The sequence below is a fragment of the Carassius carassius genome, chromosome 45 (assembly GCF_963082965.1).
Source record: "Carassius carassius chromosome 45, fCarCar2.1, whole genome shotgun sequence".
NCBI lineage: Eukaryota > Metazoa > Chordata > Actinopteri > Cypriniformes > Cyprinidae > Carassius > Carassius carassius.
Genome location: NC_081799.1, coordinates 16,018,391 through 16,044,094, shown reverse-complemented (window position 1 = coordinate 16,044,094; position 25,704 = coordinate 16,018,391). Strand labels below are relative to the sequence as shown.

The following is a 25,704-nucleotide window of genomic DNA, read 5'->3' as shown; positions in this document are numbered from 1 at the left end:
AGCTGTCACTGGAGTGGTACAAAAGCTAAAAGGTGCTACCTTGTACCTTATTTACCCCTAAGTGGTGCATGTTAGTACCTTAAATGTACATATTAATATTTTAAAAGTACACCTTTTGCATGGGTACCGTCACTACCCCCCTCCCTAATTTTTGAGAGTGTAGCTCTACACTTTTAACCATGATTGGTTTCCAATTATTACAAAGATATATAAAATTTTTGGATGGACAATGCATCTTAAAAATAAAAGTTTCACGATTACAATTACATTCAATAAGCATCATTATGAAAAATAGCAACATGTTTCCTCTATTGCACTTGGCACTGGATCATGTACAGCTTGAACACACTATATGGACTTGATAAGTACATAATAAAATGACTCAATTGAGTACTTCAGCTGCTTGCAATAATGCAAAGGAAGCAATGCTTAATGTGGCACTTAAGTATGCAAACTATGAGAGGTTGTAAGTGTCCACCCTACACAGTTATTGTCATGCACAGTCATAGATAAATGACTTCTGCCTTTCAGAACAAAGTGGTTTGTCTTGCATGACAAACTCTGTTAAAGGTTCTGTTTATCAATTATGACATATCATAGAGTCAGCAGCAGGTTAACTGATGTTAAAAGGCAAATATAGATGTAAGTATTGAGGTGCACTCTCACAGTGCACAAAAAGAGCTGTCAATCTTCTGAAGAATGTAAATGTCTCATCAAACCTTTTATTTACATTTTATAGAGTATCATGTATACCTAAAGCAATGTCTTTATTGAGATTCCTCAAAGCAACCGGGAATACATACTGCAACAGGATGCAAAGAATAGTTTTCTTTTGTTTCTCCTTCCAGAAATCCAAAAACATAGAGTGAAAAATAAATAAATAAAATAAAACTATAAAACATGAACTTACACTTTTTCTAATTGTGCTTAAACTGTTACACCCATGGAATGCTGGGAAATGATACCTACAAACAGAAGGGGTATGTAAGTGTTTAATAATTTAACTTTAATCTCCTGTGATATAAATAGAAAAAACAGAGAGGTTTGGGGGACAGTGTTAATTAAAGTTTTCCTATACAACTACAATAAGTGCAAACAGATATTTATACACTGTACAAAATTGCACATATCATTTGGAATTCAGGAAAAATAAAAACGTGTTGAAAATAATTTGCATCACTTGTTTGGGGATAAATAAATCACAAAGCGAACTCAGAAACAGACGCTCCAGAACAAAGGACTAAATGCAATGCAGGTTTCAGGAATTAAACATTTGAGATTTGTGGAATAAACAGATGCACTCTGATCCGAAGGTTGAATATCAGTGATTAAGCACTATCTGGCAACCCTGAGACAAAAACAACCCCATTTCAGCACATTTGACTAAGCTGAACATTCACTTGGACTTAATGAACCAAATCAGACTATGAGCACCATAAGGCTCCAGAGAGCCTGTTCAAGTGCGTACAATCTGCAGGGTTTTGATTTTCATTAAAGCTACAGCATCAGTATTTGAGATTCTCTTTTGATTACCTAATAATACAAATAGATTTAAATGCAAATATTTTTAACAAAAAGGGTACCCCCAAGTCCCCCGAGATGTTCTCATGATCCATTGTGTGCATTACTAAATTAATAAAATGATATGCTACAGATGATAGAACAACCACATTGAATAAGGAGAAAAACTACACATGTAGAAGAGAAGAAAATAATTTCACAGCATTTAAAATGTTCACTTTATATTCTGATAGTCACTGATGCCATCCATGGTTTACATTGTCATAATAACGTATACATTATCTATTGTTATTTAACGAAATTTCATATTACACCATTAAAATCTTCACTTTGATATTCAGTCTCTCTCTTCTGAAAATCCCCGTGTCCACCATCTGGTTGAACACAATCTGTGAATAAGTTTTCAAATATACAAAAGTGCTCAGTCTTCAAGAAAGCATAGAAAATGTCTATCTGGCCCAAAAAGCCTCTTCCCTTTTTTAAGGCAAGCGGTGACCAGTAGGTCAAAAGACTCTTGCCACAGAACCATGCTGTATCATCTCCCAATAAATATTGCAACAAATAATTCCCCCCCTCATTTGAAAAGAGTGAGCAGAGTTAATGGCTTTTGGCATTTGTAGTTTCCATGAATGGCGAGAGCTTTACTATTAATGTAGAAGGAAAATGGAAAGGGCACAATGACACAAGTATGCAGTGTGAATGTGTGGACAGGAAGCCAAGGTCATGTTCACAAGTGTAAAGCATGCCAAAATAGAAAAATTTAACTTAAATGAAACACTACATTAACTTAAAAGCTTTTAAGACTGGACTGCTTGCAGATCTTGTCCCTTTCGCACTCATTTCTCTCTGAACTGTAGTTGAGGTACTGTAAACACTTCAGAGGGTGGTAGAACAATGATTCCCAAACATCAAGCTCCTTCCTGTTATCTGAACAAACCTGAAATGCACTCAATTCGCACTGAGTAGAATCCTCAGTCAATTAAAGTTGAGTTCCAAGGATTTCAGAACTCTTGAATTCCGGAACTGGATAGATACGGTGGCATTTCGTTCAGGGAAAACATGCACTCATTACCTTTCACTCTCACCAACACAACAGCGACGACACAATATGATAGACCAGTACCAGAGTAAAATCTCTTTTCCAAAACGATTTTTAGACAACGTTATATATAATCTTTATAAATATTTTCTGTGCTGTTGTGTCCTCTTTCAATATAAATAGTAAAATATAGTGTCAAAGTTCCTACAGCTAGTCGAATCCCCTTATACATTTACACTAAAGCATCTTAAAATCACAAGATTCTTTTCTGAAAGGATCCATTAGAAATAATGTACAATTGGATACTAAATCTTCCCAAAAAAATAAAATAATGGATGATTGTACAAAACAAAATTAACAAAATAATACAACAAAAAGCAACACAATCAAAGTGTGTGTTGTTAGCCACAGGAGTGCATAGATGCTGGAGAGTTTGTGAAATGAGTCTGGGAGGTGTGTGAAACCAAATGATTGGGTGAAAAGTGTAGAAAGCTGATATCAACATTGATTTTTAGTTTTTTTCTTTTTTTTTTGGAGGTGGTGATGGTGTGGAAAACATCTGTGATGATCTGACCTACTTCTTTGACCTGCTCAAAATCCCAACCGAAGATTGTTTGAAGAAGAATACTCCACGCTAAATTTGTTTCTTTTTTTCCTTAAATTAAAAAGCTAACCAATAAATATACAAACAAAGAGTACACTTTTTTTGTCGAGACCAAAAATGCTTCTAACACTTTGTGTTGTACATTCAGGAACATTCATATTGAAAGTGAAAAATGCAACGTAAAATAAACAAACAAACGGAAAAAAAAAATCACTGTAAGAGTTAACAATAAACATTGGCATAATAATAATTTATATTATATTACAAATTATTCCTATGTGTGTTTCTTTCCCAGTCCAAGGTCCCTGCCAGGGTAAGGTGATTTTTTATAGTTTTTCTTTTGAGGGAATCCAGATGTAAGGTCCAGACTGTTCTTCTATCACCATCTTACACTGGTTATAAATGTCCTCTAGTGTGTCCCCTTGAACCAGCGCTGAAAGAAAAAGAGAAAGAGCTGATGTTAGAAGATTCTCAAAGTCTTTTTCGTTTGGCACCACAAGAAGTAAGAAACCCTGATGAAGCCTTCATAATGATTGTTTTTGAACTTAATGGCTCATTAACCACTTTACTGTTCATGGATTCATCTTGTAAGAATAGCCATTTTACCCAGCAACAGAATATCTAAAAAAGCAATGAGACTTATGCAACTGCTATGTTTCAAAATATATTGTCTTTTTTCTGATAAGCAAAATAGCTCTTCTATTTAAGTACACAGCATAATTAGTAAAGCAACACACTTTTTAAATCTCTTCCGGGAGCAGCAGAATAAAAAATTATATATATAAAGCAGCAGGAGTATTGTCACATGGGTTCAAAATATCCTCAAATTAATCATCATGTCACTGCATGCTTCTTCATAATCCTCCATACAGACTCACGGGGGTCAAGCCAATGCCAATTTCAAGAGAAAGTTGATGTGTTTCAGCTCTATGGCTCTGCTGTCAAACATGATGGATGTAACAGGCTGCAGGGGTTGGCCTCTGAGGTAATGCATATGCAAGAGACTATTATAATATGCAAATGAGGTGATATCTGAGCATAAAGGCACCACTCGGGTTCTCTGGATGGATTAGGAACTTTTCTGTTACCTGTGAAGTACTCGCCAAACTCCTGCTCCAGTTTCATGGCACGGTCGTACGTCTTTTTGGCCTGTTCCTCCGTCAACCTCTTATTCATCTCCCTGAAATGCACAAGTTTTAGAAGAGTGTCAGTCACTGACTTGGAGCGGAGATGAATATATATATATTATTTATTATTAATTATTAATTATTATTTATCATCATAGAGATGTGTGGGAAACTTACATTAAGGTCTCAATGGATCTAGGCTTTATAAAGATGGCAATAGGGTATAGTTGTGCTACTTGTAATCGTTTTATAGCATTCCCAGACACGTCAAGTATGCAGTGTTTTCCCTAGAAAAGCAAAAAGGATTTGCTTAATGCTGGGAAGCGGAACAGTAGAGTAAGAGGCCGCTCACAAAAGACACATTCAAGTTTTGTACAGTTAAAAGAGGTTTAACAAGGACAAGTCTTGTGAATGATGGCCCCTATCATTGAGTTTGACTCTTAACCGAGATACTCACAAGTAATATACAGTACATCTGGAAAGTGCTACACATTGCAAATTGTGAAATCTATGTTCAAGCTTATTTATACACCACATTTCATTCAAGCATTTCAAATAATCGTAAACCACAACATATGCATAAGAAATAAGAGTAACAATAATAGCAAGGAAGTAAGCAGACTTCATGGCAATGTTGTGGTTGTAAAACAACAGCAAGAACTGACCCTCTCAGCCACGTATTTGACAGACTGGACACTGGTTCCGTACAGATTGTCATTGTACTGTCCAGCCTCGATGAATTTGTGCTCTTGGATATCTTTCTCCATCTGCTCTCGTGAGTTCACAAAGTGATAATCTCTCCCATCCACTTCATAATCCCGCTTTGGTCTAGTAGTATCTGGAATTGGTAAAAAACAAAAAAGGCTTTAGCTCTTTAAGACTTGGGAAGTCAGTTCTAAAACACATATAAATCATCATTATTATTTACAAACTCATTCATGTGAAATACCATAAGCTGTCAGAGGCTACTGTCTACTTACCAATACAAATAAACTACTATATGTCTACCTTTCGGGGTGACATACTAAAAGAAATACCAGAAATACCCATAGTTCCCACTGACTGGATGAACTGTATACTACAGGCAAGGACTGTTACATTTTCTACTCATATCTTGGTCATTTCAGACTAATATTCTCACTTACCTTCTTGACCAGAACTGTTAGCCGCTTTTTTAAAATTATGAACAAACAAAAATGGTTAAATAAAATTCTGAAAAACTGAAAAACAAACAAATGTAAAACATGAAAGAGCTCTGTGGAACTCATCAGCAAATTCAGAATTATGTGTAATTTTTATAATATGGGATTTTTTTTCTGAGGTGAAGACCTCCTTTATTTATTGTAGATATTTTGACTAATACTTGTAGCACAAGACAACAAAGCTCTTTCCCAATAAACATAAAACTTAGGAAAATTAGAACACAAATCGTGGATTAAGAAGGGCTACTTTCAAGGTTTGCTCCAAGTGATTTTTTATTTACTCTCTAGACCACTTCACTAACTAGTGACCTAGTTGAAGATCATTAATCAACAGACCTTGAAATAAGTGATTTGATAGTCACAACACAATGAAATGAGTTTCAGGAACTGCACAACAAGCACTCTGGGACAGTAGGGAACATCCACAGACTCTTATGGTCAGGCCACTCACCTTACTGTCTCATTTTGATGAACCCTACCAGAACTGCTATCAGCACAAATGCTTAAAAACCAAGACTACTGGATATAATTACAAACTACCCTGGCTGGAGGTTTTTCTAACACTCCGATTGAAATTCATAATGGCACAAGTGAGAATAACACAGTACACTATTGCTCAGTTGGGCTCTTTAAAGACCCTGGATGAGTCAGCCTCTACTGAAGGTTAATCGGTGCATACTAAAGATGAATAATGAATAATAAATTGAAGATCCATTAAAAAGTCTAGTTTATCTGATAATCTAAGCACCTGGACAGGAACCACAAGATCTCTGTAGGTACTTACGTGGCACACATGACCCAAACTTGTCCGGGAACTCGGAGATGAGGTCATCGTTGATTCTGTCCTTCATAGGCCCCAAGATTATAACGGGCCTGGCATAATTAACTGTTCAAACACATAATACAGAGAGAAACTCAAATTGAACACCAATCACGTAAACTATTTCCACTTACTGTGAACGTCATACAGTTCAAACAAGAGAGACCAAGGAGAGGCACTTACTCTCTTGTCTGATGACGGGCTCATACGAGAGGATCAGTTCCTCTTGACTCCCTGGAAACAGAACAGAAAACATACTCAGCGGGGTGGGTGCTTATGATAGGACTCAGCTTGCTTTTTGCAGAACGCCGGCGATCGTGATGGCCACATTTGGCGAGCCCTTCACCAAGGTCTCTCATCTCAGAGCACAGCTGAATTGGATGTGTAAATGAGTTACTGAGCATGTAATGTCATTACGTACTTGTTGACAAGGACGTTTGTATTAAAGAAGAGAAAAATGAAAAACAGTGGCAAAATTGAGTTAGCGCTCATTTGGGAGATTAAAGGGAACGTCAGAAAGGATTTGGGACAATGATGGACAACAGAAAGCAATTTAATCAAGGATGAGGCTGGAGTTTCAGACAGTGGCAATACTAATTGAATATAATAGTCCAATTATGGAAACACAAGTCCAAAGTGACGCTAGTTGTGAGGTTGTCTGCGCACAGAGGAACTTTGAGAGCCAGAGAAGTTTATTTTTAGCCCTGGGACGAACAGAAGCAGGCTGCCGCAGGAACACAATATGGTTATTATCCATCGATTCAAACCCAGATAGGATTGCATGTTATTCTGAGCCAGAGCTTCCATTTTCCTCACTGGCAGTGGTAACATGAAACTAAGGAGAATGAATCACACATGAATCAGTTTTGTGTTGTGCTCCGCTCTTAACCAGAACAATTTAGAAGCTGTGGAAAAGCTAGATGGCCTTTATTTGTGTAGCTATTGCCATAAACAAAATGGATTATGTCCATTTAAAGCCTTACAAAAACAAAGCACACTCTGAAGCTCTGTTCACCAACGAGCTGCCCACAGAGGCAGAATTTTAAGGCATCAAATGCAGACTCACCACAAAAAAGCTGTTTGAAAAGGTAGGCAATTTAACTTTGCTGCCTCCTAATATTTCTTGTTTGGCCACATTCTAAAGGAAACACTGCATGTTTATAGTATGACTGATCCAATTCAAGCAGGTGAGGTGAGAAAAACGTTTATAGTATGAATAAAATGTAGAATTAAAAAAAATATTTTAACTAATATTTAAAATTTGCAAATGTTATGCTTATTGGAGTGGAGTTATTTTGTTAGCACCAGACTCAAATTAAAATATAGTTGCGAGTTGAGTCTCACATAGCTGGTCATGCATAATCAGTAATTGTTTTTAGGATGCTTATGCTCTTATGCTCATCAAGGCTGCATTTATTTGATCAAAAACACAGTAAAACAGTAATACTGTAAAATATGAATATTAAATAAACTTTTAAATTATTTCTGTGATGCAAAGCTGAATTTTTAGAAGCCATTACTCTAGTCTTCAGTGTCAAATAATATTTCAGCAATTATAATTTTTTCCCAACATTCTCAGGTAAATAGAAACCAGAGAATTAGAAATGTAATATTAGAAATGTTGTTACTGTAACCTTTAATCAATTTAATGCATCCTTTCTTCGTTCATGAAAAATTATATATATATATATATATATATATATATATATATATATACATATATATATATATATATATATATACATATATATATATACATATATATATATATACATATATTCACATTAATTAAATGTTTGCTCAAATGTACCTGAAATGTTTATGGTTAAAACTTGTATCTTTCTGCATGTTATAGCAAACAGACTGTAAATGATTCTTTCTGACAGCAGATATCATTTTTCATCAGTGTGTTAGTCCATTGTTAGTCCAAGTCCATTTCCAAAATAAATTAAATAAAAACCACAAATCCTGTTTACTGGCCAAGCGCAAAACAAACAAGTCATCTTTCATTATGTTGACGATGGCTGTCTAGAAGAGCATCAAGCAATATGACAATTACATATCAAAACCTAATCAGTCCAAAGTGACAAGCTCATCCAGAGATCTGAATTCACACTCAGTCTGGGAACCTGCCACTCGCAAGATGAGCATAAAACCTGACAGCAAACGTTCTGGAGCTGGTGTACTATATCTCCAACTAAACTGACCTTAGTTCAGCAGGTTACTCAGTAACTTTTTCTTGTAGCAGTGCGTCCTAGTTTTCAAGGGTGTTGAAGATTATAATGAGGGGCTCGTTATAAATTTTGACAGTCTAAGTTGGTTGTATTGGACAAAATTAGACTTGAGTTTCAAGCATAAAATAAAATGAGACAAAGGAGATTAAATTATTGTCTCTTGGCACAATTACATATTCATTCATTGAGAATAATTGTGTTGGCTAAATGTTCCTGATGAGAACATAAAAACACTGTTAAAAACAAGACAACATTTGGCACAGCACTGCAGAGACATCATAAAAGACAAACACAAAAGACTAGATTGTAACCTAGATAGCCATAAGCAGAACTATATATTCTGATTTGTTCTGATTCATGTCTGATAATCCGTATTTATTATTTAACCATCCCTAAAAGCCTTTTTTTCTGAATTTTGAGTTTACATCTCGTAGTTCAGTTTTTTTTCTCTCTCAGGATTGTGAAAAAAGTTAGAATTGTAAGATAAAAAGTCACAGTTACCTTTTTTATTTTTTTTTATTCTGTGGCAGGAACAAGCTTACATAGAAAATAGCACAACATTCTTGACATACAAACTAAACAAACAACACTATTCTGACACATTGTGTTCATGCACCATTTTAGCTACCACATAAACCTAAGGATGGAATGCAGGAATCCCTACAACATTACATCCTGTAGACCAATGTACATTAGTATTCTGACATGCAGACAGGCCTGTGGCTGTTGGAGACGGCTAGGACGACGCAACAGAAAAGAAAAGAAAAATTCTCAACTGAAATGTTATATATGTGATTGGGAGAGGGGTATTGGGTCCATTCCTTAACACACTTACTCAGTGTCTTTGCTCCGTACCCGTCCTCCCCTATTCCAGAGATGTCCTACACCACACAGCCGATCAGAGAGGCGAGGGGGGTGAAGAGAGAGAATGAAAGAGGATTGGAGACAGAGAGACAGAGGAAGAGAGAGACAGTAAGGTTGTTGGTGGGGCGGGCAGTAGAAGAAGGAGGACATGGGCTTCCTGGAGCTACCTACACACACCTAGACCTCTCAACCTTCCCCGAGGATGCATTTGTGTGAGCGTGTGCTGTTTTTATGTTACCTACGTGTGAGAGTGCACGTGCGTTTGTGGCTACTTACGTTCCGAGTCACTGCCGTCTTGCTCGTCGGTGTCCTTGTTCTTGTAGAAAGGGAACTTGCGTGAAAAGATGAAGTTCTTTCTACGTTTTTCACTGAATGACTGTGCGGAGAGAGAGCATGGTGCAAACAGGGGGCTCTAAACGCTGTCACAATCATGCTGACAAAAACAACACAACGACCGGAGCTGGACGTGAGGGACAGCAGCTAGGAAACAACCAAACACCCAGTTGTTTCTTATTGGCAGGATCATTCACTCATATTAAATATGCTAATTGCATTGTTTTGGACTCAAACCGAAAGCGCTTGGATGATTCTGAATAGGTGATCTTTGTTTGTTTGTGAAGACTGATCCAAACCCTGCTGTCCATGACGTCACAGCACCTGAGCTGTTTTCAGACAGCTCAAACATATTCAAATTAAAACATGATCATTAGGAACGAACATACAAGGGAGGTAAACAATGATAAACAAAAGACCAACTGAAGCTAGTTTAGTGCCATGCAAAGGCAAATGGGACTCAAAAATAAATAAAGTAAAATACTCATATTAAAAAACAAGCATGCAGGACAGGTGCCATGCTGATCAAATGGGCAAAATATGTGCTGCTTGTGTGTAGTATTATAATGAGATAAAAAGGTTATGAATTGCAAAGAAAAATAAATGAGGTAACATGTACATGACTGAGGTGATTTTAAAAGTGATTTTCTAACTGATTTGGTGAACCTGGGGTCAATACGCTGCTTGATATGAATGTAATTTTCATGATAAACTACAATCTGTCATGGTGAAACCAGACTAGAATATGTCCAGATTATCCTTTACCTCAAAATTAAAAGAAAAAAAAATATATAAAATTATATGAAAATGAATTATATTAAATAAAGCCCATTTAAGGACCATTCATTAATTTAAGGACCATATATATATATTTTTTTACATTATCAAATGTTATCGAAATTACTTTCCATCCAACACTAATTTCTGTAATGCAAAACCATATAGGAAACAAAAAAGTCGAATTTTCAGGTTTAGGTCTTATGTAAAAACAACGTTGAAGTGTTTGTTTAATTTTACTATATAGTAATTTGTTTAATAAATAAATAAATATATATATATATATATATATATATATATATATATATATATATATATATATATATAGTTAACAATAATGAAAATCTGAATTTTTATGCTTAATTATCAAGAATATCAGTGGTTCTAAAAAATAGGCTTAAATGTATTTAAACATTAACAAAATAAATATTTTTTCTTATGATCTTGGGGTAAAATATAACCCTGAAATTTCTTAAATGGATTCACAGACAAATGTTTAGCTATAAAATAAATCTTTAATTTTATTAAATCTTTAAATTTGAGTGCTTTGGTATGTATTTTTGTGTGTATTTTTTGTTGTTGTCTATTTTAATATTTTAGCGGTGTATGAATGAAACAAATAGCACCCCTGATTAAAGAGAATATTCAAAACTATGCTAATCCTCTCTATTATAATGCACATAAACAATCCTACAATCAATGCATTTTCAATCAACACTGAAATCCTATGAGCCATAAACCTGAAATGATACATATACAATTTGGTGCATCTTAACACGAGACAAAAACCAAATCCTCAAGTAATCCATCAGTGCCAACACCCCCACCCCTCTCTCATCTTCAAAAGACAGAGGGAGAGGAAAAAAGAGAAACAAGAGACAAGAAAGCAAGGGAAATTTGCAGGCCCGGCTGCAATGTTGCTATGGATACTAGCGGGAATCATGAGGCTAAAAATCTGAACAGCACTACGCTTGTGTGCCGGACTAAAAATATACCCTATATCCTTTGGTTTTATTCAGTTCACCTCTCAAACACAAACACAAGAAATATTTACTACGGATGACCTTACAATACTGATCTAATAAAAGACGCATTAGGAGACGCATTTATGTACAAATGTAATATTGAGGCTGCTTCTGTGCGCTTCGCTGCAGTACTGAGGCTAAGAACTCAGAGTGAGCTGTCACACTGCGGCAGAAGAACAGAGTCTCACACACACACACACACACACACACACACACACACTTTCACTCTGACTGACTGACTCAATGACCCACCAGCACAACTTCAAATGGGAAAATAAATTCAAGATGACAGGGCACGACAGAAACTAATCCGGACAGACTGAAGAAAAGGGAAGAGACAGACAGATTTTACACTAGATGAGTGAAGAACTGTGTCTAAACTGTCATTAAATCATTGGACCCTTCCTGCTAACACCTGAAAACCTGGGCGAACAGAATTCGGGATGTTGGCACTGATAAAACCATTTTAAAGACAATCACTCAACAAATAGAACACTTACCCCTTTAGAATCAAGGCTACCGGGTTTTGCATTGAATTTAACCGTCTTCAGACGAGCTCTCTCTTTTCTCTCCACCCTGCCACAGTAATAGAGACAAAGTCAGTGAAACGTTCTACACAAATGTACGTATACTACATTTCTCCGGTTACCACAAAAATATTATGCAGCACAAACTTTTGTGTTTGTTTTCAACAAATAATACTAAGAATTGTTTCTCAAGCTCCAAATCAGCATAGCAGAATGATTTTTGAAGAATCATGAGACACTTGAAGACTGGAGAGTAATGACTGAATTTCTATCACAGGAACAAATTACATATATTAAAATATTTTTAAATATAAAACTGCTATTTAAAGAAATCGCAAATTCAGAATATTGTATATATTTTCTATCATTTTGATAAAAAAAAAAATTCAGCCTTGGTGAACTTAAGAGACTTCTTTCAAAAACATAAAAAAACTTTTTTTATTTTGTTTAACATGACCATTTTTTTTACCCTGATATGTCAAATCAAACAGAATGTTGCTGCTTTACATATAAGACTTCTTTCTGTAGATACAGATTAGGAATTAAAAGACAAGAATGTGAATGGTTAATATTAATAAATGACCCATTTTTGCTGCTTATTATTCACATGGTGTATTCAACTAAGAAAGAAAATTCTGTTTTCCATCTTATGTTCCCTTTAAAGAGCAAACGTAAATATAAGGCAGTAGGGTAACGATTAGAACTAAGGCTGTCACGTATTAATTTAGTACAATTAATTGTATTAAAAAATACAGTTCAGCGAAAATATTAACAAGACAATCTACCTTAAAAACGGGGTCACTCGTGTTACATTTTTTAAGAATTAATGAACATAATTTAGGTGGCTGTACTAACTTAATATTAATAATATATGCAATTATTGAGATGAATCTGATAACTTGGCATATCAATTAATTTGACTGTATTTTTTCATTTACGGACAGCTCTTATTAAAAAGGTAAGGTTAGCTGTGGTTTGTGGTTATTAAGTTACTAAAGGTAGCACAAAACACTTCAAAGGTGGTACTAAATATGCACTGGTAACAGGTTCAGTCTGTGATTCAGCATGAAACTCACCTCCTCTTGCTGGGGATGACGCCCATCTCCTCACTGTCCCCTTCAGGCGTCACTCTCCTGGCCTGCCACCACTCATCATCAGATGCATTGATGACATGGAGAATGTCTCCATATCGGAAACTGAGCCCCTGACTGGGCAGCCCACTATCCTTCGCCCTTTCATAGTCAAACAGAGCCCTGCAGAGAATGAGAGAGAGAGAGAGCGACACACACACATGCACACAATGTCAGTTTTACAGACCTGACACATTGAAGAATCCTGAAAAAAAATTGCCATGGTTTCCATAAAAATCTTAAGCATCAGAACTGACTTCAAGATTAATAATAATAAGAAATGTTTCTTGAGCATCAAATTAGCAATATATAAATATTTCTGAAGAATGTGGGACACTGAAAAAAAATGGCTGCTGAACATTCGGCTTTGCATCACAGGAATAAATAGTTTTTAAAATTGTGATATTATTTCACAATATTACTGTTTTTTACTGTATTTTTAATCAAATAAATGCAGCCTTGCTGAGAATAAGAGACTTTCTTTGAAAAACAAAGTCTTGCTGACCCTAAACTTGGCTGACAGTGTAAACAGGGAAATCAGATCTTTCTCAAATGCTGCAAACATAAAAATATATTAATATGATATATTTCACATCATTTTGTCTGAGGGATCTCACCTCCTTCACACAATAGAAAACCTCCAGTAAGTGAGAAGCCTAGATCAGGAATGCGAAGCCATTTCAAAGGTAATCGCAGTTTACTACGCACTCCTACCATCTGAAGTGGGTGAATCACTATGCGGCGACAGAAGAAAACTCTCATTCATCCTCATGTGGAGGAGCGCTATCAAGAGAAACAGGCTAGCGTTTCAAGAATAACCATGATTCATGTACTCATCCTTAGAAAGAGACACAAACTGTCTATTTAAGGAACAGATTTTATACTTGATGATCTAGACAAAAAGACCAAATGAAAAGAAGAGTTTAAACCTGAACCGTTTGAGGGAAGCATGTCTGGAGTCACCCACTGATCTCTAGTATGCACTTCAAAAATAACCAGGTAAAGTGATAGCTGTTTTGTTTTATTTTTGAACTATTCTCAACATTTGGCCTGCTTCAGTTTTAAAACCATGCTGTTTTCACTGTTATCTGCCTCCAGCAGGGCAGCGTGGATGATCAAGTGGTGAAACAACGTAAATGGAAGCACTATAGCTCAGACACATCTGCACACAAAAGAACAGACAGGCTGCCACGGTCTCCTATAGGCCTGCCCCACTGAGTACACAATACAAGTGATAACAGCAATGAAGCCCATTAAACTCCTTCCTCCAGGTATATTTAGTCACTGCAAGCCTAGCTGAAATGCTTCAATGCGGACCTGCGATAAGCCAAATCAGAGTTACTACATTTCATGTTTCTTTCTATTGTCTAAACGATTTCTAAATCTGTTTGGGTGAAAACCAAGGAGGCCCGCTGTATGACACCCACCTCCTAATGGCAAATGCTTTACAAAAATTGCACAATCGAGGCAATCGGTGGGTAAGCAAGCCAAAGTAAACCAAACTTTGACCCCTTGATGTAAATGTTAACACAATAAATATGTGGATGTCCGATAACAACAAAAGCAGGCATCTATTAAAGACATTTATCGCTTTAGAACAAGCTGTTCCTAAAATGCTGCCATGACACCACACATTAAACAGCACTTCTGCATATTCAGCCCTGATAAAAGCTCTCATTAAAGAAGAGGCTCTCCTGAATAAAAGTGTGAGAGATTGGGGAACAAAACAAACAAACAAATACTAATACACAAGTCGCATCTTCTCTGTTTACTGCCAACACTCACATTACCTCTGCCTTATATTGCTTTTTGTAACCATGACAACGCATCTGTTTTGGAAAGGAAGCCTATGATGCAGATGCAACAAATGAGATGTAGACAACACAAAACCGGCCTAAAATCAATGAAGGGGCTAATGATGTAATTTAATAAATAAAGGATGAAAATCAAGTGTTCATGTATATATCTTAAAATATATAATATGGCATTGCTGAAAATAACATGATTTGGTGTAATGCAATGTGTTTATGTGGTTTAAGGTTCAAAAAACACATTATCTTCCACATACTGTACATTATTGTTTCTCCTCTGGAGATATGTTTTTTCACACTCATTGCATCACACCTGACATTATTATTTGTAAAATAGGGGCTATATGGAGTGTGTGTACACATTGTTATAAGTATAACAGTTTATAGCTCATCAATGGAAGTAAATACACAGGCTTGATTAAAAATTCCAAAAACAAGTTAAATGTTTCTAACATTACACAGCATAAAACATATAACAAACTAAAAATAAATATTTTCTGTTTATTGTGTTTGTGATCAATATTATCCCAAGGATGAAATCAATCACAAGCTACCCATACTGCACTGCTGTGAGCAGATACAGTACCTGTATGACAAAATGAATGGGTTGCACATAATGGCTGGCACATATGCTGCTCTACTGAAAGAAACATTAAATCTCATACGTAGATGTAATTTCACAAGCATGCATTATTCCACAACAAACATGATATTAAGACAATGATCTGCACTTCCAGCTGTATTTGAGCAGAAAACACTCAAAAAAATTATGTTACGTTGCAAAAGGTTCCATTTGGGTCACTTTGGTACAACATTATTTATAAACCAAGCAATAATATACAGCCTAATGGTCATAAGTTACCATTACAGATCCATTACAAACCATCCTGAGTGCAAAAAGAAATGATCCACCATACTATATACAAATAAAGTGTTGTCTTCAATGTCCTCGTTAACCCTTTTTTCATTAAAGGATAAAATAAACAAAACATTGGAACACATGCCTAGGGAAAAAAAGCACATGTTCCCTCTCATCGGCCAATGAAGACATTAAGGTTGTTATGGAAACTGCAAGCTACTGTATAGTTGAGATAAATAATATTTTGTAAGCTGGCAGGTTCTCAGCTTATTACTTTGAATTCATTTCTCCATAGCATCATTTTGGCAGTGATGCTTCTCAAGACACTTCCAGAAAACAGCATGTGCTAGTGCAGGCTGCTGACAAAAACTCAAATTTACTGTCATATGACGCATATTGAATAATGCTCTCTCTCCCCTCTGCAGGCATTATGTGCCCCTATGATAATAAACAACATATTCTTGTCTCTAAAGCATTCAGCCGATACCTAGGAACGAGATTTATACACTACTAGATGAAAGAACCAGTCTGCAAACATTATGTATTGCAAAAGCAGTAGCTTATAGCATTATTTATTAACAATTATGGCACTTAATAATATTTTAAATTAACTTTTATATAAACATTTTATTTTTGCATTTTTATATCTGTTTTTGTAATTTGGATTCATTTTTTTATTTAGCTATATATACACTTATACAATATAGCAATTTTAGTTCTTCAATTGAATTATTAAATTACAATTCTAAAAGTAGTTATTTTATAATTATAAAAAATGTATTTCAGTTTGTGAAACGATTTACAACCGGTTCAGTTAACAATAACAACACCAGTTTAAGTCTGGCTAAGGGCAGGTTTTTTTGCACTGAAATACTGCATGCAAAATTGCCAAAACTCTTTAGCGAATTCGCCCCTGAGAGAGAGTTGTTCTTGTGATTTATTGTGTGGGTCTTGCAGTAGAGCTGCAGGGCTGAATCCCTGTGTAACTGCAAGAGAAACAGTACAGGTACAGTATGTGTGTAATATACAGTGCTCAGCAGAAAAGGGTACATCATGGACAGCATTTTTCCACTACAGCAAATGTCTGTAACATAATTTGTTAAGAGTGAGTGCTGCCTCAGTCCTTGGAAAAAAATGAGTGTAGTATTTGCTAAGCAGTAAGATAAAAGCTGAAACCATCAGCATGGCAAAAGGGGGAAAAAAGCAATACATCTATAACCCGCAAACTAGAAGAAAGTGTCAGAGTGCAGGCAAAGGTGCAGATAATGTGGTGCTTTTACTTGTTACAGAGAAATGTGGCGTTTAAAAGCCTCCTGAGAGTAAAGTGGAGTGGAATCTGTATGTGTAGATCAGCGGCCTCATAGAGATAAGAACCTGGGCTAGTGAAATAACAGGACCCGGGCTGACATTTGCAAGAATGAATTACATGCATTACAGCAACTGAAGATTTTATGTGATTACTACATTTTTACAATTTGTGAAGAAAATGTGAGAGGTGCTTGTTAGTGAAAAGTTGCTGCTGAGGGAGTGGGGGTGTGGGGGAGAATGGGTTGCTGGCCAAAACTATCAAGGTGGAAATCTGGAAAATCAAACTAAAAACACAAACATGATATCAATATTCACGGGATTGTAAGAAAATAAGTGAAAAAGTGAGCTCTCTCACTGTCGCAGTCCCTAGACACAACATAAATAATCAAACCAGACATCTTTGCAATTTATATTCTGAAATTTACATTTGCACTGGACAAATTACACACACTCTGGACTTTCCTGAATAATAAGCAGGATAAAAAGATGTACAGTATATTTCTTTCTCCGATCACACAGAGGAAGGGTGTTGTTATGGTTACATGTAAATGCTACCGCAGAATGAGAGAGAGACACAGAGAATGCTTTGAGGAGGTAACGCTTTAGATGGGGTGGTGCTAGCGCAGTGGATAAGACACATGTCTTTGGTGTGAGAGACCCGGGTTCGAATCCACTGTGAGACACCAATGTGTCCCTGAGCAAGACACTTAACCCCTAGTTGCTTCAGAGGTGTGTGACCTCTGACATATGTGGCAATTGTAAGTCGCTTTGGATTAAAGCGTCAGCTAAGTGAATAAATGTAAATGTAATTTACATTCAAAATGATTTGGGAGTCGTGGCCTAATGGTTAGAAAGTTGGACTCCCAATCGAAAGGTTGTGAGTTCGAGTCCCGGGCCGGCAGGAATTGTGGGTGGGGGGAGTGCATGTACAGTTCTCTCTCCACCTTCAATACCACGACTTAGGTGCATCGAACCCCCAACTGCTCCCCGGGCGCCGCAGCATAAATGGCTGCCCACTGCTCCGGGTGTGTGCTCACAGTGTGTGTGTGTGTTCACTGCTCTGTGTGTGTGCATTTCGGATGGGTTAAATGCAGAGCACAAATTCTGAGTATGGGTCACCATACTTGGCTGAATGTCACTTCACTTTCACTTTCACTTTTAAATAAGCAGTGCACACACACAAAACACAGACGCATGCTTCCGCGTTAAGAAATTGTGGTGTTGATTCATTGTGACAGAAACACTGAAACATGCTGATTGAGGAAAATCACTCAATAACTGACTCATATCCTATCCTAACTGAGTCAGTGTGTGAATGGAGTTGTTTATGCATTGCTTTTACATTGACGTGTGCTTTCTATTCATAGTTCGCAGCCAACAGCAATCACACCTCTGCATTCATCTCACCAGAACTCAAAGGAGGCAAACTGGAAATTATACTTTTGTCATAATTTTCTGTTTCCCTCTACAGACAGAGCAGAGTTTTGTGGAACTCCTGCCTCACAGCCATCTCCTTCCTGAACTGCAGAATTCTTAAAGTAAAGTATACCGCAGGGGCCATATTGTATATTTATATTCAAGTTTCTTTTCCTGAGATACACTTATATTAGTCTATGACATGTCCAAAACACAAGACTTTTTTCCCAGAAGACTTCTGAATGTAAATGATGTCTGTTTTTCATCAGGATCAGCCAAGATGGGATGTTGTTGAATGTAAATATGGGTAGCAGTTTGCAATAGTGTTGTTATTGTTAAATGGACAGTTCACCCCAAAAAATTTGACATCACTTACCCTTTTTCAAAATTTGTAAGAGTATTTGTAGTATCCATACTATGGAAGTCAATGGCTAATGTCCACAGAGTTTTAAAAATCTGTTCTGATTTTAAAAGTTGTGTAGTGCATTTTAGACTGTGTTTTTTTTTCCTTTTATTGAGTGTAGTCAATCAAATATTATGCAGAAAACAGGAGTCCACATACTTTTTTCTGTAACTGTGTGCTCATGGCTGTAAAGCAAATACCTTGATGAGAAGGGAAATTCAAAATCTTCTAAGACAAGCATCAGTATAATCATAAACTTAACAAAACTGTGACTTTAGTGAGATGTGTTCTGCAGCATATAAATGACTCCCTATAAGGTTTGATTTTCTTTGTCTCAGCTTTTCCCAACATACATGTTCTGCAAAACCGGCCAGCTCTTCGGACTGGCTATGGCACAGTACAATTATCTAGCACCCACAGAGGGGCCTGCGGCATTAGACTGCAGCTGCAAGGAGATATTGAGCCGTGCATGCTGTACATCATGAGGAGAGGAGGTGTGTATATGTATAATTGCTGACAGGAGGGCTATAAATCACAATGGATCTCCACAGGTGTGCTGGTTCTGCTGAAAATTTCCACCTCACACACAATAATAAAGCCAAATCAAAAATCTACAGCTTTATGTTGCTACCAGCTAATGAAGAACTGTCCTGCTGATTGCATTGGGAAACATATCTGGGAGAATCATTATAGCTGTTCAGAAGAGTAGCCAAACAATGCTGTCACATGGGACACTTGGAGTAAACCTGGAGGTTAGAATATATTATGTAGGTCTTATGATTTTACAGTTTTTCTTCATAATTACTTAAAATATTTGAAATTTATTTGAAAATATTCACAAATATTAAGTAGCCTCTGGAAATGGGCTCAAACTATTATGTTGATTCTTTCTTTAAAACCATTTTTTTAAAATTAAATATCAAATATATTATTTTTAAAATATATATTTGTTTAATTTGATGTATAAATTACATGATACTATTAAGTACTAAATACATATTATCTATTAAATACAAATACTAAAATAATCAGTGAACGTGCATCGGAAGAGAAGAAATTGTGGAATAAAAAAGTTATTTTTGTTTTCTTTGTGCACAAAAAGTATTCTTATAGCTTCATAAAATTAAGGTTGAAACACTAATGTTACATGGAATATTTTAATGATGTCCTTACTACCTTTCTAGGCCTTGTGGCAGTTGCATTGCTTTCTATGGAGAGTCAGAAAGCACTTGGATTTCATAAAAAATATCTTAACTTGTGTTCCAAATTAATTGGTCTTACAGGTTTGGAATGACACGAGGGTGAGTAATTAATGACAGAATTTTCATTTTTGAGTGAACTATCCCTTTAAGAACAGAGAAGAGGTGAGCAAAGAGAGGTTTCTTGGAGCATCTTATAATGGATCACACTGTTGCCACTTTCCTACGGATTTTAAATATCAATGGCTCTTCTAAATATCATGTAAAATAGTATGATCCCCAATTCTGGCTGACCTAGGATCAGAGCGCACATGTGCAAAGGCATAGTGGACACTGATGAATTCTGACTCACTCACTCAGATACCCTGCTGGTTCACACACAAACCCCTGAAGCGAGTGCATGTGTGCTTGTGTGTATAACAAACAACTCGCTCCAGGCTAGAAACATGTCTCATTGTACCAGAGAGGCCACACTCATGTTAACATCAATCCAACATCATTCCCACATAACAAGAGTGTCATGGAAAGACAGTTAACAGCAAGTTTACATGATCAGGGGCTTCTGGGATATCAGTATCCCATCTGTGATGACAGAAACATTGACAGAAAAAAAAGATCTTCTGTTTTTCTGTAAAAATATGTAAACAAGATAAACTGTCTTGATAAGCTAAATGGTGTTGGATAAAATAGACATCTATTTAAAATATTTTTTTTATTTTATGTTTCAAACATAAATCTTCTCTAGCTTTTGCTTAAAAAAAGAAATTGCCATAGCGGTATGGAATTTCTGAAGCTGTTTAGAATCATTTAGTGAAAAACACAATGAAAATGAATTCTTGCAGTACTATTAGTTTCAATAGATGAGGTCTACCTGACATAGAGTGAGCGTTTTTGATTGGTTCTGAGGGATCCGGATCCAGAACTCATGCTGTGGTTCATCATCTGCTCTCGTAAGTCATGAATCTTGGCCTCGAAACGCCCGTATTCTGTAAACACAAACATAACCAAGCAAGCGTAAACACAATGCAACTTCTTTTTTCTTTTCTAAATCAAACATCAAGCACTGGAATGGCAACCCTAAAAACACTAGAACACAACAGAGCACATGCAAACAAATCAAAGAATTAATAAAAAGATCTCTCGGGAGAAATGTCTAGAAAGGATGTGGTGTTGTAGAGTCTTAATGTCTGAGATGACAGCTCCGATCGATACAAGATACAGTAGCTGTTCTGTACTGACTTCTAGTATAAGGTCACACAGTCAATATATGTAATGTAGAAGAGAGAGAGAGAGAGAGAGAGAGAGAGAGAGAGAGAGAGAGAGAGAGAGAGAGAGATGGTAAAGTCGTATTATGTATCTTCTTTGGTGCAAATTTATATCCGATAACATCCCACTTCTGTCTCTTTGTTAAATGCAGGCTGATACTATTACTGAATCTCCACAGATTCCTACAGAACTTGCAACATTGATCATTTTGCAAGATAATAACCAGCTAACTGTATATTATCCATTATTTAATATATGCACTTTAAGACACTCTATTGTTGTGTTGTGTTTTGCCTTTCTTTGGACGGTTCAAGCCTTAAGCCTCAAACTCCCACAAAATCAGAAAAACTAAATTTATGTGTGCCCTCGATAAAAATGAAGATCCCATTTCACAGCTATAATAAAATCCCAGATAACTTCAAAAATATGATAATGATAGCTTCATCTGATTCATAAAAACCTAACCCGTTCAAAAGTTGTATTTGTAAAAACAACTGTTTTCAAAATTATAGATAGTAAAATGGTTCTTGAGCACGAAATCAGCTTAATAGAATGATTTCTCAATGGAACAATGGCTGCTGAAAATTCACTGCATTCACAGGAATAAATTACATTTTGAAGTGGATCAAACAAGTTCATCAAATTTGTCCTAAGACAAGAATGCATTTTAATTTTAGGTTTTAGGACAACTTTGATGAAAGGTTTAATGTTGACTAGTATATATTAAAATAGAAAACAGTTATTTTAAATTATAATTATAACGTCTCACAATATTTCTATTTCTGCTATATTCTTGATAATTAGTGAGCATTACAGACTAAAACGTTTAAAAGCATTAAAAAACACTTTCCAACCCCATTAAAATTGGTGTTAAAATATTATGTGGTATAAATTAGGTGTTCTTTTCATTCAGAATAAATTAGTAAATTGGCAAATAACAGTGAATAAAATAAAACATCAATTTTTAAAGTAGAAAGACCAAAACAGTATTGCCTCACAAAACATACTCCAATAATCTATGTTTTATTTACTTTAGTAAAAGTGTATTGTAGTGTTACACTTTTGTGTATTTTTCAGGATGGCAAAGACACAGACACTCATGAGCTTTAAAACACACTTTTGCCCTCCTAAAACTGGACTTTTTCAGCAGGTAATCTGGTGCACGGCATGGCAGTTTGTTGAGGGTGCTGCACACCTCAGCCCTGTTTCAGCAGATAACTACATCTGCTGTGGCTGCTGCTGAGACCAATGCACACACACACACACACACACACACACACCGTGTGCTGAACCTGAGCACTCAGCAATGCCCCAAAGCCCAGCCTGAACACCATTAGACCAACCAAAGCAGCACGGCAGCCCCAACGGAGCATCTACCACACCTGAGCAACATGTTACAGCTGATTTGGCTCTTTTTCTGATTGCTTTTTTATTCAGTATCTTTCATTTAGTTTTAACTCATTTAATTGGTTTAAAAATATCTTATGCAAATAAATAAACCACTAATCAAGCAGATGATTTGAGCAGCTTCTGATGTTTTAAATGAGCATGAAGGTCATCAAAGTGTCTCCTGAGGAATAAGGCTGATTTGAGAGCCCTGTCTGTCCTTGCAGAAACTCAAAGGTCAAACGACAAGTCAATTTTGTCAACAGGCTGCAGGCAGAAAGAGGAAGACTAAAGACAATTATGATGATAATACAATCAGTGATATGCGGTAAAAGCATAAAAAAGACCTGACTCACAAATGTATACAGATTCCCTCCCAGTGACATATGCTAGCATTATATAAATCCCTCTGGAAACTAAGCCCTACCTAAACAATAACAATGAAACAAAGAGATTCTTCTTATCCTGCGAAAAACACAGAAAGAAAGAGAGAGAGAAAGAGATTAAAGAGTCTCACAGTGCTGCAAATCTCAGGCGGAGGATAAAGTAGAGAACCCAAAACAATCCTGCAGTGAGGGATGCACTCATCCCGAACAAATCCACTCAAATGAAAAAAGACTGCTGAGCACACAAACCTTCAGGAGATTCTTTGGGGAACATCGTTAGAAATGTTTCATAGTTGAAAAAAAAAGTTCGTACATTAAAGAGCCATTCACCAGGGAATTTGTCGCTTAAGAAAAAACAAAGCCGAAATAACAATTATCATGCACATTTATAATATAAATGGCACTTTTCTAAAGTACAATGTAAATATAACCTCAAATAAACCAAATTAAACACACTAAAACACTTGCACACACACACACACACAGACACACACACATGTGCTTGCAAATACATTCCCACTTGAACAGAAATGAATCAGCAACAGCAGAGAAACAGAAAAGGTGAGGGGCTGGAAAAGAGGATGGACTGAAGGATAAATGAAGGAACGCATGAATGAAAGAGAGAATAAAAAGAGATTCTCACTCTTGAGGATGCTCGCAGACTGCAGCAGCGTGAGAGATTGACCGCTCCCTACACACAAGCAAAGACTGCCACTCTACCACCTCCTCTCCCTTCTCTCTCTCACACACACACACACACACACGCGCTCTCTCCTCCAGACCTGCTCTCATTGGCTGGGACTCTAGAGTGGGCGGGGTCCTCCCCCTAAAGTAATCCAGATCAAAAGCCATGCTGGATTTTCTCTCTTGATGTCAGCTTTGTGTTTTCAATCTGCAGCGTATTAGCTCGCTTAAAGGTAAACATGCCACAAATCCAGCAAATATTTCAGTTTTAGCTGTCCTTCAAAACTTGTGGATTCCACAAGCATTTGAAGGGAATTCATGCAAATAAGCAGCAGGCTTGTGAAATAAACACATGTGAACCGAGAAATCAATTGAATATTAACAGCTGACTGGGGGTCAGATGGAAAGGTAAATACAGATGGATAAGAATACAGTTACACAGGTGTGAAGGGAGAGTTCTACAGAGTAAAATAAGCTCAGAGGTTACTCTTCTATAGCTCAGATGAAGAATGTTTCGTTTTCATGTTTACCCTAAAATTCCTAAGGAGAAACATCATTAATCAGAGTATTTTACTATTATATAGAGTAACTCAACAGAGCTACGAATTCAATCCTTTTACATTTTTTGAAACTGTTTTAAAATGAAAACTGTCCAAAATGTAAAAATATAAACTAAAGTTTAGTAATCAATTAAGCAATCAATCAATTTGACCAGAAATAGGCCTATAGTAAAACCAGTATTATTGTGAAATATTAATACAATTTATTTATTACAATTTTCAGGTCCTCAAGAAACAGTGATGCGTGATTCTTAAAGGATTCTTTCATATATATATATATATATATATATATATATATATATATATATATATATATATATATTTTGTCATATGTCTTTGGTGTAAAAAAAAATGGGGAAATAAATCTTTCATTGTGCTAAATCTAAATTTCTGAACTTCAACACTTTTTAGATTCTACTGTAATTCACACCAATTGCACCTTTCCCTCAAAAAGCGGCAAAGATCTACTGCACAAGGAACCTTCTAGACAGATGAAAAGCTTTCAAACCCTGCCTGTCTCAGACCTGCATTTCAAGCTGAGAAATTCAAGGAAGATTACAGGCTGTTTGAGATGACAGATTACCACACATCTAGAGACAAAGACTGTACAGCGGACATACATTCAGAGATTCTGGGCTTATATAATCAACTGTGAATGTTAAAACAAGTGCATTCAAAACATGCCTTAATTTTGCACAAATAGTTGCATTTACTGTCATGAATGTTGGTCTCTTATTATCTTGCAAACAGTCGGACACATCCAGGCAGACAGCCGCCCTTGCGCATCACTCATACACACACACATGTTTGTGTCAGTCTGCAGTGAGATGCTTTCAGTTAATAGAGGACAGCTTGTGTAGTCTCATTAGCTGCTGTGCAATGACTCCAACATGCCAAATACAGCTCCACCCGCAGCAGGGGAAAAGATCATCACTGTGCCAGAAGGTACAATCACAATGTGTGAGCTACAGAACTGGCAGTGTGACATTTCCAGTGAAGTAGAGACTGTAAATTAAGCCAGCATCATCTGTAATGTGTCACACATGTGCATTAGCTTTTAGCTAAATAATGCTACTGTATCTACAGACTGCAGAGCTGAGATAGGAAGACAATGGTGAGAGAGGATTGTTAAGATGACAGTCTAAAGATGTGGTCAGATCAGTGAAATTTTGTATGCAAAATGTCCATTGTCAGTAGTGTAGAGATGTATCAAGCACTGCTCA

General features: G+C 36.3%; 1 protein-coding gene across 22 annotated transcripts in view; it reads right to left on the bottom strand.

Moving 5' to 3' along the window:
• Positions 1-690: 690 nt before the first annotated feature.
• The window catches only part of LOC132127699 (disks large homolog 2-like), a 227,297-nt gene continuing 202,283 nt past the window's right edge, over positions 691-25,704 (bottom strand). For 13 of the 22 annotated variants that reach the window (XM_059539702.1, XM_059539707.1, XM_059539709.1 and 10 more), the window contains 11 exons: positions 21,071-21,185; positions 13,150-13,326; positions 12,047-12,122; positions 9,688-9,787; positions 6,497-6,547; positions 6,278-6,379; positions 5,437-5,460; positions 4,957-5,129; positions 4,469-4,578; positions 4,253-4,344; positions 691-3,597 (listed from right to left, as the gene is read on the bottom strand). In XM_059539702.1, coding sequence (XP_059395685.1) covers positions 3,491-3,597; positions 4,253-4,344; positions 4,469-4,578; positions 4,957-5,129; positions 5,437-5,460; positions 6,278-6,379; positions 6,497-6,547; positions 9,688-9,787; positions 12,047-12,122; positions 13,150-13,326; positions 21,071-21,185 — 1,127 coding nt within the window. In that variant the 3' untranslated portion in view covers positions 691-3,490. Of the gene's footprint in view, positions 3,598-4,252; positions 4,345-4,468; positions 4,579-4,956; positions 5,130-5,436; positions 5,461-6,277; positions 6,380-6,496; positions 6,548-9,382; positions 9,429-9,687; positions 9,788-12,046; positions 12,123-13,149; positions 13,327-21,070; positions 21,186-25,704 lie in introns of all 22 variants that reach the window. The other 9 variants (XM_059539705.1, XM_059539706.1, XM_059539717.1 and 6 more) reach the window with 2 other exon arrangements.